The sequence below is a fragment of the Puma concolor genome, chromosome D3, assembly GCF_028749965.1.
Source record: "Puma concolor isolate L17-30 chromosome D3, mPumCon1.1.hap2, whole genome shotgun sequence".
Classification (NCBI taxonomy): Eukaryota; Metazoa; Chordata; class Mammalia; order Carnivora; family Felidae; genus Puma; species Puma concolor.
Window position 1 is genome coordinate 41,218,938 of NC_141678.1, and position 16,970 is coordinate 41,235,907.

Consider the following 16,970-nt stretch of genomic DNA (forward strand, 5'->3'; position numbering starts at 1 on the left):
GTGTCGGGGGCTCGTGGCAGGCAGGGAGTGGGGAACAGGAAGCTAGGCACAGCCACACCAGGCAGAGACCCAGCCAGTGAGCCTCACCGCCAACTCCATGGGCTGGGAAGATGTGTGAGGGAAAAGCCCTAGTCTCAGGCATGACTCAGACCCTCTCTGAGGAGCAAATCTTGGCGGGGGCCGAGAGTCCCGTCAGCAGAGGTCTGTCCCTCGGCTGGTGGGCACAAAAGAGCTGGGCCGGGCCTCCACCCACGCTAATAGCTCAGAGGGAGGAGGCCGGACACGCAGGGGAGGGGCAGAGGCCACCGAGGAGAACCAGCCTCCCACCAAGGTCTTCCAGCAGACATACCTGGGGAGGCCACAGGAGGTGAGCTGGGGTATCCTGAAAAACAAAATGGGAGTGGGACATCAAACAGGAGCCCCTCTGTTTCTCCCGGCTCCTCCCACTGTTCTCCTTTAGACCTAGAGCAAGAGCGCCCCTCCCAAGCTGCCCTCCCAGAAACGGGCACAGCTGTACCCCCACTGTGCCTGCTTCCTCACTAGCCCCCTCTCACAGAGCAGAGAAGGTCCGTCAGGGCAAGCTGGCTGGGGGGATCCGAGAAGAAAGTGAGGCTGGATGAGTGTTTGATGGATGCATGGGAGGGGGTGGAAGCATGGATGGACAGGCAAATGCACAGCCCCAAGGAGTATAAACATCCCTAATGCGTATCCTCCTGGGAAAGGCATGTTTGTGGGGGGAGCCCTGTGATCTCTGCAGCTTGGGGTGGCTGAGCAGGACCAAAGGAAGAGAACGGCTGAGGGCAAAGGTGTCTCCTTGTGTTCCCAGCATTGACCCTGCCTGCCTGGCAGCTGTGGTGCTTCGGGGATTTTGGAACTCGCACCCGGAAAGACCCTGCAGCAGACCCCCTAAGGCTCAGGCTGCTCCTCCATCTAGTGTCACCCCCACCACTTGGAGGTGTCCAGCCGCAGGGCCCTTACCTGGTGCTCCTGCAAAGCCCTCGGCGCTGGGGATGGGTCCCTGCCCCGTCTGGCCATCCACTCCTTGGGGCAGGCCCCGCCCTGACACGCCCATCCTCCCTGGAGGCCCGGCCTCTCCAGTCTCCATAATGACCCCAGTGGAGCCAGGCAGGAAGGGCAGCCCCGTCCAGCGTGGCCATGCTGGTGGGGGCAGTGGCTGCAGGGGTCTCTTGGGTAGGACAGGCTGCTGGCCTGTGGGCAGACGTTTTCCAGGCTCCTCAGGAAGCGGGGGAGTACTTGGCCTCGGCAGAGGGGTTGGCTTGGGATGAGAGGCCTCCGTGGGGGCCTCCACTGGCCCTGGGTGGGAGGGCCTTCCAGGCACCTGTGGGGCCTTCCCTCGTGGTGGGGGCTGCGGTGCTTCTGAGGGCTCCTCCGCTGGGCATTTGGAAAATGGAGAGAAATATGCAGGATTAAAAACCTCAGACTTGACTGCTCAGCCACAGGCGCCTCTATGAGACTCGATGGGCTGGGCCCCCTGTGAAGATGTGGGCTTGGTGGCTGTCCCCAAAGCATCAAGAGTCACGGGCACTGCCTTGGGCCAGCACAGAGCAGCCACCACAGTGTGGGGGCAGCATGCCTCATGGCTTCAGAAGGGGGCCACAGGTCAAGCTAACCTTGGGTCACCCAGGAGCCGATAAGAAGAGCCATGGGGACCCCCTGCACAGGGGTGGAGTGGGGGGAGATTTTCAGCCTTCCTTTCTACACAGTAGTCATGCTCTCCAAAATAGCACCATTCTTGGCCCCAGCACCAAAACTTCTGATTTCACCACATGATGATACCCTGGATATATCACAAATTACTGAAAGGGACCTGCTGAGCCCAACCAACAAATGTTCTCCCAAACCAGCTAGTGTTGGGGTCACTGTGGGTGGCTTCACAAGCTGGGACCCTGCCGAGAGCAGCAGATGCCACAGTGACCCCAGCTGGTGTGAGAGCGCTTAAGCCACCTCAGCAGCAGGCACAGAAACACCCAGCGCCTCTTGCCACAGCCTTATCACCAACTAAGGGGATTTCCATGGGAGGAAGTTTCTGATTCACATTTCCCTGCCCTCATGGGAGGGCACTGTGACACAGCCAGGAAGCGGCTGCCCCTTCCTCCTATGAATACATTCCTGGAACCAGCCTTCCATGAAGGCTTCCTGAGGGCCCACCCAACTCTTCAGTCTGTGTGGTACCTGCAGTGTGCCCAGGTTCCAAAGCTATACAATAAACGTCCAGGCAAAATCAGTGATTGCATTTTGACCCACTGTCTAGTTTTGAAACTCGCTAAGGTAACTACAGTAATCAAACACATGCTCCCCTCCCCTTCCGCTACAGAGCCAGGTTGCTCACCCACCTCTGGCCCCCAAGGGAGGCTATTTCTCAAACAGCCTTTCCTGACCAGTGCTCCATGAGAGACTTCAGCCCTACTGAGAATGATTCACCACTTCCTCAGTCGTCCCAAAGATAATACAGAGCTAACACCTAGATGCAGAGAAGAGAATTCATGTGGTTCCGTGGAATAGCATCAGGCCGTAATTCTCTTCAGAACCACCACTGAGAAGGGCTGGGTTAGACAGAAACTGAGGCAGGTGGACTAAAGACATGTGGACACCAGCCACAGTGGAGGACAGGAGTAGGAGAACATGGAAACGCGAAGTCTCCGCATTGAATCAAGAAGCTCCTCGCCCCCTTTTCCTGCTCACACCCAGGACACCTACTTATTTATAGCTTAGGTTGGGGATAGGGAGAATCTTCAAAATGACCCTGTAAGAAACCCACCAGCATAAAATCTTATCCAGTGCCTCACCTTTAAATGTGAACCATAGTCAAGATCACTTGATGTACAGAAAACCTCTGATAAGAAAGACCAAAACAAGCCAACCAACATACCAATGAAAAGGAACTCTGAGGAAACACACAATGCAAGAAAATAAAGAGGTAAAACCCTCAAACAGAAGACACAGTCCAAGATGCAAGAATACATTGGTATAAGAAAGGCATAATCAGAGGCACCCATGTGTCTCAGTTGAGCATCGGGCTCTCTGCTGTCAGTGCAGAACCTGCTTTGGATCCTCTGTCTCCCTTTCTTCCCCTCCCCCATTCACATGTGTGCCCACATGTTCTCTCTCAAAACATTTTTTAAAAAGACATAATCAGAGAATAAGGATGAGCCTTTGCTGATAAAAATATTCTTACCAAAAATAAGCAAATACAATGAAAGAGTTGGTAGATAAAAGCAAGGAAATCTTTCAGAAGGTAGGACAGGAAGACATGGGGCACCTGGATGGCTCAATCAGTTAAGCGGTCAACTCTTGGTTTCAGCTCAGGTCATGACCTCACAGCTTTGGGGGTTTAAGCCCTGAGTGCAGAGCCTGCTTGGGATTCTCTCTCTCGCTCGCTCTCTCTCTCCCCCACTTGCACTGTCTCAAAGAAAGAAAAGGATGGAGACAGAGACGGAGAGGAAGGAAGGAGAAAATGAGAAAGAAAGAACTTAAAAAAAAAAAAAAAAAAAAGGTAGGACAAGACAAAATGATGGACATCAGGAAGGAAACAATAAGAAATCTTTCCTGAAAAAAAAATCAGAAAAACTGGGACATAGGATGATGAGGTGGTAAGGCAAGAATTATCAAATTCTCACACATACACACCATTTTATTTCAGCAAAATTATTGAATAAAAGACCTAAACCAAGATCTAGTCCGAGCACTGAGGAAAAGGGGAGATCCTACAAGCTTTCAGGGAAAAAAAATTAAAGTGTGACTTCAAATCCAAAAGGCATCATCAGGTTTGTCAACAACAGTACTAGAAACTAGAAGACAAAAGATCAAGGTCTTCAAATTTTGAGGGAGAAATTGTTAACCTCGAATTCTATACCCAACCAAAATGTCAATTATGATTCAAGAATAGGTATTTTTAGACATGCAATATTAAAAAAAAAACAAAAACAAATAAACGATCAGCCCCCCCCCCCCCCCCACCTTTTAAGTCTATTTGTTTTGAGAGAGTAAAAGTAAGCAGGGGCAGAGAGAGAGGGAGGGAGAGAATCCCAAGCAGGCTCTGTGCTGACAGCACAGAGCCCAATATGGGGCTCAAACTCACAAACCGCTAGATCATGACCTGAGCCAAAACCAAGAGTCAGATGCTTAACTGACTGAACCACCCAGGCACCCCTCAGGCCCCTTTTCTTAAAAAGCTTAGAAAACATACTCCACTGAAACAAGTAAACCATACAAAAAAGAAACAAAACAAAAAAAAAAAGTTCAAGACAGGAGAGAGGTTCAAGAAATTTCTAGGATGGTAGTGAAAGAAGTTTCAAATTGAAGTCCTTTAGCAAGTCCAGAGAATAAACAGTCCAGATTGGAGTAAAAAGAGAACTCCAGAAGGGAGCTCATGAATTCAAAAAACAAAAAATGATCTGATACTTTTTATGGTATAGAAAATTATATTGAGAGGGTATCCTAGGGTAAGAGGAATCCAAAATAGATACATAAAATCTAGCAAATAATACACTACTACTAATTCAAAGAAAAGCAAAACAAAAAGCAACAATCATTCAGCTGTACTGAGCTATTTAGCTCATAACAGCATAAATATTGGCGACTGGTTGGCTATTGATAACAGCATAAATACTGGCTATTGTGGTAAGTTCTAGTGGGAGATGGGGAGGAGGGGAAGCAGGGGAGATATAAGCAAGCCTAATATATAAACTAATGCCTACAGCTGCTACATGATATATATAATGTCTAAATACTACATATATAATATCTGTATGTAGAGAAATCTAAAAGTAATACATGAATTTAGAAACCTAGAGGTAAATATCAGGGGAAAACAGCCAAAAGAATTGCACGTGGCTGCCTCTGGGGAGCTAGAAGTGCCAGGGACGGGGGGGCCAGGGCCTGGTTTTATTATAAATCTCTCTGTACTATTTTATATTTTATAAAACGTACTTGCAGAAGACCCTCCTGCACTCTGGGTGGGTCCTCCCTTCCCTCCTCCTCACAGGGAGCCCCTGGCTCAGAGCCCTTCCTCCCAGCCGGCCTGTCTTTCCTCTGGGGGCTGCCCCATCCACTCCCTCAGGCCTCTTTCCTTGCCCCCACGGCTCCTGCCCTTTAGTCCAAGTGTATGGGTCTCCATCCAAAATTTAAAAGTAAACACGTCCCCTCCGTCCTCAATGGACTGCAGTCGGCAAAGTACAAGCCCCTCACACTGGTCCTTATTTTCTTACCTGTTCCTACCGCACCCTCCAAACCACTGCTCTTCCTCTGAAAGCCACCGCTGTTCTCCCGGACCCCCCCACCCAGGCACTGTCATATTCATTCACTCTCCCTCCCTCCCTCCCTCACTCCTCAAAAATCCGCAATCGTCTTCCAATGCTTATAAAATCCAATCAAAGCTCCTCTGACATCCTGAGTCCCCGCCACCTGCTCCACCTCCAACTGCACCCTCAGTGTCCTCACTGGTGCCCAGCCCTCCTCTGAGCTTCCCTGGCCACACGCCTTTGCTTTCAGTGTTTACACTGCCTAAAACAGCCTCTTCCAGCACCCCTCACTTCAGTCCCGGTTCAGAGACCACCTGCTCAGGAAAGCCATCGTGGATTAGCCCAATAGAGCTTGAATAATCCTGCCTCTGAACCTTGAGGCCCTTTGAGCCTCGGAGGGCTCTTTCAATTTTTTACTATTGTTTCTGTCATGCTGGATGATGAGCAGTTGAGGACACATTTTAATGATCTTTTGTCCCCAGGGTTTGGCACAGGGCCTGGTACACAACACTGCCGACATTTAAGGGTGTGGTGAATGAATGAAGGCTGGAAGGAGGGCAGGCATCATGGGCCACACCTTACCAGCCATTACCTTAGGCATCCTAATTCTGCCAAAAAATCATTGTCATTCTGGGGCCAAATAGGGTAACGCCGGTACACAGAGATGGTGAAGGTTCTTTTATGTCCATCACTCCCTCAACACTCAGGTTTATCACACGCACTGGAAGGCAGAAGGAAAAGAATGAACAAATATTTCCCTTGGGCCAAATATCCCCGCCCCCCCCCCCCCCCCCCCCCAATCTCCATGGCGAGCACACCCATGCCTGGCTGGGGGCAACTGATTGCTCCGAGACAACCTGTCACCTCACGGCAATGCTGCCCTGGGTGCAGTCATTTCCCCCAGCCCCTGCTCCCCCATCTCATGCCAGGTGTTTCCAATGTATACGCATTTGTTACAAAGCTGTAACACAGACTGGACAGCATTTTGCTCATTCTGGAAAGATCACTCCTGGCAGCGGATGGCTTTCTGAACTCAACATGTGTTTCCAATTCAGAGAATGACCATTTGAACCGCGTTCTCCCTAAGAGCCCAGAGTTGCTGCCCTTGTGGTTAAGGCGTGAGGCTCACGCAGGAAGGGACGGCGCGGCCCCACGGGTGCTGCCTCGGGTCCGGGAACCTGCCCCAGGCTCCAGTCCTGATGCGCCCGTGTGGCCTCAGGCAGGGCCACAGCCTTCCCCCCGAAGACGGAGAGGGACCCGAGGAGGGAAGGCCGCTGCTTCTCCTCTAGAGTCCATCTTACTAAAAGCCAATTTCGACTTCACTGCAACAAAGACCTGCCGAAGAAAATCCGCCCTAATCCTCGAGCTGCGAAGAACGTGTGTCTGGCTCCCCTGACAGGCTGTCTCTGCCTCCTGTCAGGGAGGCCTGAAGGGAGGCCGGTGGCCACGAGAAAGTAAACTGCAAGCATGAGGGCCCTTAGGTGTGCCTGGCAGCGTGGTGGGGTCTTGTTACACTGCCAGAGGCCGGGGGACAGACAGTGACCCCGGGTGTCAGAGGCTGTGCCCGGGACCCCGGCCGTGCAAAAGCCACTGACCCCTCCTACCTCATCCACCCCGTCCATTAAACGGGCAGCTCCACGGCGCCCTCTCGTCAACTAGGCAGAACTGGGTGCCAGCGAGACAGAGCGAGGGCGCGGGTGCTCATCCCTAACAGGGACACATGGCGCAGGCGCCAAGTCCGGCTGAGGGGGCATCCGATCTCCCGGGAAGCCGGGGTGCACCTGCAGGCCACAGCCGGCAACAACGCGACCTCCTTCCCGGACGCCATCAAGACGGGATTTCTACAAAAATCCTTCCAAACGCCGACATGCGTCCGGCAAAGCCGGTAGACCCTCACACTGCGCGCCCATGAGAATGGGGCTGCCTGGAGGAAGCGGCTGCTCCTGCTCCCCGCAGAAAGGCTGAGGTGCAAGGGCAAGGGCGGCAGAGGGGAGGGGGAAGGCCGTGGAGGGCCGCAGGTGTGCTCTGGGCTGAGGAGTCAACCTACAGAAAACCGGACTTGTTCTGACGACACCTGAAGGGAAACCAGGTCTTCGCGGGAATGATTCTACTCGGAGCAAATGGTGACCCGGAAGCTGTTGTGGTTTGGGCTGGAACGAAAGAAGGCCTGGCGCCTACGAGGAGGGCTGTGTTGCTTACACCACAGAGGGGACAATGAGTCCCCACGTGACCACGCAAGCAGCCCCGGAATCGGGCTAAACAGCGAAAACGGCTCTGCATTTCTGAAAAGTACAACCTAGAGAACACGGAGATACAGACAGCTGTACAAATACATCTGAAGTGGGAAGGAATCTGCAATCACAGAATCTCAGGGTTGGGTGGGCAGGGGTTCTCACCTAGCTGAGCCTCAGCATCGCTTGGGAATTTTTTTGTTGTAGAATTTCACAACCTGATTCTAAAATCTCTGCGGAAATGCACAGGGTCTACACTCCCCGGTTTTAAGACCTACGGCAATCGGGGCGCCTGGGTGGCGCAGTCGGTTAAGCGTCCGACTTCAGCCAGGTCACGATCTCGCGGTCCGTGAGTTCGAGCCCCGCGTCGGGCTCTGGGCTGATGGCTCAGAGCCTGGAGCCTGTTTCCGATTCTGTGTCTCCCTCTCTCTCTGCCCCTCCCCCGTTCATGCTCTGTCTCTCTCTGTCCCAAAAATTTAAAAAAAAAAAAACAAAAAAACCCACGTTGAAAAAAAAAAAAAAGACCTACGGCAAAGCTGCATACTCAAGACTAGAGCATGTCTCAACAACTACAACAGGGTCCCCAGGTGAACTAGCACACACGCTGTCCACGTTTGTTGCTGGTGCGGTGTCCAAGTCATGGCTTTCCTTCCCTCTCCTCTTCTTTCCTCCTTGTTTCTGCCCTTCTTTTGGGCACAGTTCTCCCTGGGTGGTTATATCCTGCTGCCTTTGAGGTGGCCTTCCTTCTTCTTCTGGGACCAGAGCTGGGGGGGTTGTTTTGTTTTAATAACAAATTTAATTGCAAGTTCCTGGGTCTCACCTCATCCCTGTTGAGCAGGAATCTCCTGAGTGAGCCCAGGAGTTCTTATTTTTCTAAAGCTCCCAGAGGATTTTTGCATGCAGCTATGGGACACCTCAGCCCTGAGAATACCATGGTTCTAAATTCAATGGTTAAGATGCAGAAAGGCAGCCGCAACTTACCCCCACCAAAGGGCATTACGAACCCCAGATGCCCGCAGGGTGTAAGGGAGCACATTGCAAGGGTCAGGATGGTCTGAGTATATGCAGTTTATTTTAGGCGTCAGATATTTCTAAAACCCTGACTTGGTCCATCATGCCATCTTGGACCTAAACTGGCCCAAACCCAGCCGATTTCAAGTTGAGGGCATGACTGTGGCATCAGGCCACTCTTCCCCTGGCCAGGTTTTATGGTTAAATATTTAGAAAATCCATGCTTTTTCATTTTTGTAGCATAGCTTGAATTAAGCAACTTGATAAAGATGGGATTCCTAAATCTCTAACACAACTAAATGAAATGTTGTGCTTAGTATAATTCAAGTTATAAGAGAAACAGCCCTCAGACTTGAGCAGAAGGGGGGGGGGGGCGGATTTGAAAAAGGAAGTGATACTCCTGTCACTAGAGTCTGTTGAAACAACATCATGGCATCTAGGCAGGCATGTCCCTTCTTGGAACAGTGACGTAGGGAAAGAGTTTCCCTGATGCACAGAAATATTCCTCTGCCCATCATCTCCACCCAGCGGGAGCCCCAGGTGTTTCAACACCAGGAAGTCCCCTCTCTCCTACTGTAAGCAGAAATGCTGGAGTCCAGCCAGGGCTCAGCGTCTGTGTCACACAAGAAGGCTGGGATGTGCCGGCTGTCAGAGAGGGCAGCCAGCCACAGCCTTGCTGACAACGCTAGTTACAGGCCAGGGCAGTCCTCAGGCTCAGGCAGGAAAAGACACCTTTCACTCATGCAGGGAGCAGACCCTGGAGCTGCCCGCCACAGAGGAACTCCTGCCCCGCAAGATGCTGACCAAGGGAAATGGAGGGGGTGCTGGCCAGAAGCACAGTGCCCCACCCATGCCTGACAATGGGAGTGAGCGTGCCCAGGCAGACAGCCAAACCGTTATGGCCACATCAGACAGAAGGACAAAGGACTTAAGAACCACCTTGTCATTTGGAACCTAACTTATCCCCAAGTGCTGAGCTCTTTTTTTTTTTTTTTGATGTTTATTTTTTAGAGAGAGAGAGTGAGCGTGAGTGGGAGAGGGGCAGAGAAAGGGGGACAGAGGATCTGAAGCAGGCTCTGTACTGACAGCAGAGAGCTTGGTGTATTGCTCGAACTCACGAACCGTGAGATCATGACCTGAGCCGAAGTTGGACGCTTAACTGACTGAACTGCCCAAGTACCCCAGTGCTGAGCCTCTTGTCAACAAACGTATTTGAATGTGATTCCTGAATGCCAGGGAGGGGAGATTTCTAGGCTTTGTACACTTTCTACTTGCCCCCCAATTTAAAGAAAAAGAAAGGGAAAGTGAGAAAACCCCCACTGGCTGTCTAGAGCATTCCACAGAGCAGCCAGGAGCCAGACACCCAGGGGTCTCCTTCCATGTCTGCTGTGTGGACAGGCTGCTCTGACTCCTTTGAGGCTGGATGCCTGGGGGTTTGTAGGAAGAAAAAGGGAGAAAAGTGCAGCCATGAGCAGATTAAACATTATAGGGGTCAGAGGATTAAAATAATAGGTAATACTGATTGAATAAATACAAGGGGCCAGGCACTATTTAATACTCCACTCTTTATGAGTATTAATCCTCTTTAAACAAACTTGAGATCAGCGTCATTATTATTTCCAAGTAACAGATGCAGAAAGTGAGGTAATTAGGTAGATAAATAACTTGCCCAAAGTCCCAGAGAAAGCATGGAAGTAGCTAGGATGGCAAAGCTGAGAAATAATAAGCACTTCCTGGCTCAAAATCCTCTGATCAACATTGGAAAAAAAGGGGCGGGGGGGTGCCTGGGTGGCTCAGTCGGTTAAGCGACCAACTTCGGCTCAGGTCATAATCCTGAGGTTCTTGAGTTCAAGCCCTGCCTCCAGCTCTGTGCTGACAGCTCTAGCCAGTTTCAGATTCTGTGTCTCCCTCTCTCTCTGCCCCTCCCCTGCTTGCACTCTGTCTCTCTCTCTCTCTCAAAAATAAACATGAAAAAAAAATTAAAATCCTCTGATTGTTTCTCATCATACTTAAAATTCAAATCCTTTACCATAGCCTATAAAATCCTACGTGACCTGGTTCCTTCCTGACTTCAATGCCCAGGACTTCCCACCCTCCCCTTGTTCATATACATCATGCGTTTTTCAAACAGGACAAACTCATTACTGCCTCAGGGACTTTGAACATGCTGTTCCCACTGCTTGGACCACTTCCCACAGGTCTCTGCAAAGCCCTGCAACGAAGTCACCTCCACTGAGCAACCCTCCCTGACCACTCACCTAAAATATACCGCTGTCTCCTGTTCTCCATGAACTTGCTCTGTTGTGTCTTTCCTCGCAAACTGATCACTAGCCAGAATCCGATCAGCATTTAGCTTGGCTGTGCATTGTCTGTCGTCCCGCTAGAGTGACATTCACGAGGGCCGGCACTGCAGCACTAGCACACGGCTCAGTTGAAAGCATATGAATGAATGGGTAGGATGGAGGGGGGCTGGGAGACAGGCATCACACCCACTTTACTGAGCTGAAGGTGAGAAGGTGAGTGAAGGTTCTTCACCTTTTGGACATTAGGCACCTCTCTGAGACCTAGATGAAAGCCATGGACTTTTTATCCAAAAAAAAAAAAAAAAAAAAAAAAAAGCCAACATTTGCAAATAGTTTCAAGAGTCCCTTTTAAAACCCAGGGAAGCACATTTTCAGTAATGGGAGGGAGATAAAATACTCAAGAGATCTACTTGAGCATCAGCTGAAGCCCCTTCTGCTCCCACTAGCTGTCTCCTGGATAATTCAGGCCCCCTTAGGGATGTTTCCAAAGAAAAGAACAGCATCTGAGAACAGGGTGGTGCACTGAGGAGAAACACCAGAGTTTGCAGCCCCGGGCCATCAATCTGGTCACTGGTCCAAACCTACGTTATGCATCCTCTTCCCTGGGCCTTTTTTCACCAAGGGAGATATGGTAACTGTCATTAATATTCCTTTCCTCCCAACACATAGAAACCACATCCCCCTTCCAGAGCTGACTTGCTTTGACCAAGAGAATGTGGCAGAAGGAATGCCACGGCAGCTCAGCGCCCAGCCTGGAAGGGGCTAGCGGTTTCCAGTTTCCTTTATGAGCCAGTCACCATGTAGTAAGTCTGACTAACCTGAGACCACCATGCTGTGAAGAAGCCCAAGTCAGCCACATGGAGAGAGAGAAAGACAGAGAATGGCCGCATGGAGGAGGCCTGAGGGGCCAGACATGTGACGAAAGCCTTCCTGACCTTCCAGCCCAGCCAGGCCCAACTGCCAGCTGATTACAGCTGAGTGACTCAGGCTGATGCCAAATGGAGCAAAAGAACCACCACGCCAAGCTAAGCCAAGCCCTGATGAGCTCCTGATGCACAGAATAGTGGAAAATAATACATCTTTGTTGTTTTAAGCCACCAAGATTTGGGGCAGGTTGTTACATGACAATAGATAACGGCCCATTCATACCAACCCTCCTGCTTTTCTGGGCCCATACCCAACCCTCAATTATTAGCTCCAGTAACACCTCCTTCCAGAAGTTTCTCTTCTCACTCCACCTCGCTCTTCACTCCTCCAGCCTCTGAACTCTCAATTTCCTCAACCCCGAAGGCTTAGCTCAGGGGCTCTCTCCTCCAAGGAGCCCTCCCTGACTTCCACAGTGGCCATAAGCGCTTCTCCACACACCCAGCAGGCCTGTGCACACCCCATGCCCATGACCATCCCTTTGTCAGCTGGTTTGTCCCCAGACTGTTATTGTCACATGCATTGTCATCCACATAATCCACACACATAGCTAACTACCACATAATAGGGGCTCAGTAAGACCTTATGAACTGAAAGAACAAACCCCTACACCACTCGCTGGACATTTACATACTATTGCATTCATTCCTTCTGCAGACCTGTGTCTCTTTACCACTGTGACTGAAAATGCCTTGAGGTTAGGGATCATGCTACTCATCTCCACGCCTCTCACAAAGTCTTGCACACAGCAGGTGCTCAGTAAATGCTCTGTTGACTTTTAACTGGTCAATGTATGGCTTTCACTGTGACCTTAACTCCAGATTCCCCCCTAGACCTCTGCTTCTCAGGCTGCAGATCTCCTAGACCTTGACACTGTATAAGGACAGAGAAGGCTCTGCTGGTTTATTTTTGGCTCTTTTCAATCAATGGAATTCTTGAAAGGCCACACATTCTACATTCACAGCAATGAATTCATTCCAAAAGGACAATCTTTTAGAAGCTACATTCTCTTTAAAGACATTCACCTCCAACTTCTACTTCAGCAGACAAAGTGTGAAAGAGTTAACACAGCTTCCCATACTGCCTGGGAGTTGCAAATCAACTGGAAATATCTGATTCAATCTGTTATTATAAAACACAGTCCAGACAGCACTGTCACCACAAGGGACAATCATTCTATGAACACACACAGTGTTGTGACCTTTACGCAACATTCCAGAGATACAGGAGCTGTGTGGGCCTGGGAGGAGGGGAGGCTTATGAACAGTGTGGTGTAGTGGGCCCAGCACTGGGGTGGAGGCCAGCTTCCTGGTCCTGGCTGGCCTGGGTACCTCCTTATCTACAAACTCCTTTTCTCTGAGAACACCCAAAGCATTTTCCCACCTGACTACTTCAGATCCTCCAGCTTCCCGGGGACCTGACCATGACTCTCCCCAGCCAGGCCCGTGCTCAACTGCCCCTCATGTTTCAGCCCTCCGCTCCTTGGGTTTTATGACTCAGCTTGGACATAAAACCCTATAGGCTCACTCCAGGCCATGACATCTCAGCTCAGTGTTGGGGGTCTTTGTCACCTGGAGCTGAGCAAGGTGGAAAAGGTGATAAAAGCCCAAAGGGGAAGAGAGGAGAAAACAGGGAGAGGGCAGGTCAGGAAGTAGGGTCCTTCTGGGCATACAGCTGGCCCTCAACAAGTCCTTTTGGAACCAGTAAGTCTGCATTCAACTCTCGGACACACGAAGGAGATGTGTGCTGGACTGGAAGACAATTCTTGGATGCAGCCCACCCAGGGCTCTTGTTCTGGCCCTGCCACTCCCTAGATGTGTGCCCCTGGGTACACTTCCCCTTGGGAAAGCAGAGGTTGTTGTGGGGCTCTATGACATGGCCTGAGGGAACTAGCCCAGTGCTGGTCCCCAGAAAGTGCTCAATAAGTGTGAACTCACACTTTCCCTCCCTGCTTCCAATTAGAAAAGGCTGTCTCATTATTGAGGCCACCTACATGAAAGAATCCAGGTGTAAGAGAAGCTATGTCCCTCATGGATGATGTGCTAAACACTCAAGGAACAAGGAAATTAACTTTGTTGAATATACTGTTTCATGTTATTAAGGAACCACTCATTCATTCATTCAACAATCATTTGCTCCGTGTCTAGTGTGCAGCAAGCTTTGCCTAAACACAACTGATATGCTTCCTTGTTGTAAGCACTATAGGGCTTTAAACAGTTACTGCCCCCTAAAATGCTTTTTGTCCATGGTCTTTGGAAAGGAATCTGACCGTATTCTATCTGCCATCATCTAGACCTTAGATTTCAGGAGACAGGAGGTGGCCCAAAGATAATGATGACAAAGATTATAATGACACCAGCAAACAAAAAGCACTGCTTATAGAGAAGTGAACAGATAAGCAAATGGGAGTCTCCCTAAGCAGCCAGTGTTCCAAGTTGTTAGGCCAAAAATCTGACCCCAACTCTAAGCTCCCCAACATGACAGTATATATAGATCCACATCTTGCCCTCTTCCTCTGTGGCAAAGGAGCAGTTTCATTTTCAATTTGTTGTGGACTGATAACTTTTGTAAAATGCACAGATGGTGTGCCTGAATCCTGCAGTGATGTCAAATTGTTTTAAATAAAAGTTTCTAAATACTAACTCTCGATGTTGGTTTTTATCTCGTTGCCACTCAGCACCAGTGATTCACAAACTGGCACCAATCTACGAACCACACTTTGGGTAGCACTGATGTAGTGAACTCCACAGACCATCCAAAATCTAGCATAATGCATGCTGCGAACAAATACAAGAAATGGGATAGTAACGGGCAACTTACTTGCTGATGGCTGAAATTTGATCAGGTCTTGCAAGTCAGTAGAAATCTGGAAAACATGGCTATAGAACTGCTGGACTGAATTCTTCAGGCCAGATATGTCTCTGGAATGTGACCGGAGTGTCCCATTCATCTGCCTGACACAACTCCAGAGGCTGTTGACATGCTTGTTGAGCCCCTCCTTGATCCTCTGAAGACTTCCGGAGATGGAGTCCAGCTTGCTGCAGGCTTTCTCCATATGAGACACCCTGCTCTCAACCACGGACACGTCCCTCTGGACCCCATGTGTGTTCTCCTTACAAGTGTCCAGTTCAGAGAGGACCTGGCTCTGCAGCTGCTGCCACCTCTCCTCCAGGTGGCTGCAGCAATGAGCCATGGGGTCCTGGGGAGACGGGAGGGGCTCCACCGTCCTTTCCTTCTCACCCCCCTTAGAGAACCCCCCCACTGCAGCATTTTTACCTTCTCTACAACTGCTTAGCTCCTTCTGGAGATGATTCACATCGTCTTCTGTGTGGTTTAGTTGAGAAGAAAGAAAACTAAAATCCTGTTGAAGTTTCTGGATGCTACGTTCGGTTTCTTGAAACTTCCTATGCATTGTGTCATTCAGAGATTTCAAAAGGTTCAAACTATCACCCGCTATGTGGTCTTCTCCGTTTGGCAAAGTATCTTCTATCCCATGAGGCTCTCCCTGAAAGTTCTGCAGGCAAATATCCTCAACAACTTGAACTTTGCTCTTCAGGTGGTTTAACTCTATCATGAGCTGTTTGCTCCCAGCCCCTGACACACCTGGCAGGGCTGAGGCTGGGGGGATGAGTTCTGCATCAGTGCTATTGGCCACCTCCAGGAGAACACTCCCCAGGCGCTCTTCCAGAGACTGGATTTTCTGATCAAGAAGTTGCTTCAAGTCATCTACCTCACCATTAATGGTCCCCCGAAGGGTTTCTTCAATGTAGAAGCAATGTTCTTCCGCATTCCTTTCTGTCACATTGATCCTCGCATCTAGTTCATTCCATCGTGCATCAAAGTCCACATCTGGCTCTGGAACTACAAGGCGGTCAAATTCATTGTCCAGGCGTGCATTCAGCATTCTGGTGGCTTCAGCAACCCTTTCAATTTTCTGGTCTAACATCTTGATCTGTGGCCCAAAGTCACCATTCTTTTCACTATTACAGCAGTTGGACCGAGCTGAAGGATCTTGTACCCGGTCTCGAAGATCGTTTATTTCTTTTCTCAGGTTTGTTTCCTTCTCTCCTATTAGCTCAATCACTCCCAGGTAGCTGCTCCCATAATCATCACACTGCTGCTGGAGACCAATCAGCTTGTACTCGCATGAGTTCTTCAGGTCGGCCAGCTTTCTGTCCATTCCTTCCATGAGCTCCTCTCTCAGGGCATCAATCTTACTATCAACATAGGCTTGGTAGAGTTCATTGGTCGTCATGGTCACCGTAGGGCCCTGGGCAGCCTCCTGGAGCTGTTTGAGCTGTCCTTCATACCCCTTCACTTTCCCATCCAGCTCTTCCAGCTTGTCACTCTTGGTCTTCAGAGCATCCTTGACCTCGGCCAATTCGGATTTGATGTCCTTCATGCCAGATTCCTTATTGTTGAGGACATCAGGAAGCTGGACAGTTTCTGTGTCTCCACCAATGGCACTGTCGGGCACTGGCTGGGGATGCAGATTACTGAGCCATGATGCCAGCATTTTGCTGGCATCATCCTGAACGGCATGTTTGAGGTTTTCGTTCACTCCAGCAATGGAAGACTGGAGATCAAGAACTGTTCTTGTGAGTCGGAGAACCTTCTCCTCAAGCACCTGGATTTTTTTTTCCTGAAGTTCTTGCGCCCCCTCTTTTGGATCTATGACTTGACTTGGTTCTGTGGCACGAGTTGGTGGCAAAATCTTCTTGGGCTCTGAGACTTGGCTTGGTTCATTATCTGTTACAAAGAAAGAGTTGGACATGACTTAACAAGTTCTACCTTTTCCCATTTTCTGCAAAGACAATAAACAGGGTACTTAAGGAATGCACTTAAACCTTCACTTATAGATCCCCTCTCACCATAGGCAATTATTGTAGTAGAGAGAAAAAGACTATGGCCTTTGAGTCAAATAGGCCTCCCGTTGCATTCTGGCTCTGTTGTTTACTGTCTGCCCTGGAGCAAGTTAATTAACATCTGTGAACAATAATCCCCTCATCTATGAAGCTGAGGTACTATCTTCCCTTTAAGGGTTGTTGAGAGAATATATAGCACATGGTACATAGTAGGTAGTCCATGGTCTCTTTCACTCTAAAGGGAAATTTTTTTTAAGTTTATTTATTTATTTTTGAGAGAGAGAGACAGACATACAGACAGACAGACAGACAGACAGACAAAGAATCCCAAGCAGGTCCCAAACTATCAGTGCAGACCCCAACACGGGACTCGAT

General features: G+C 49.7%; 1 protein-coding gene across 2 annotated transcripts in view; it reads right to left on the reverse strand.

The window, feature by feature from the left end:
* EMILIN2 (elastin microfibril interfacer 2) overlaps positions 1–16,970 on the reverse strand; it is a 52,310-nt gene that overhangs the window by 3,925 nt on the left and 31,415 nt on the right. For both annotated transcript variants that reach the window (XM_086682563.1, XM_086682564.1), the window contains exons 4-6: positions 14,551–16,479; positions 979–1,392; positions 350–382 (exon numbers count right to left, since the gene is read on the reverse strand). In XM_086682563.1, coding sequence (XP_086538689.1) covers positions 350–382; positions 979–1,392; positions 14,551–16,479 — 2,376 coding nt within the window. The remainder of the gene's footprint in view (positions 1–349; positions 383–978; positions 1,393–14,550; positions 16,480–16,970) is intronic.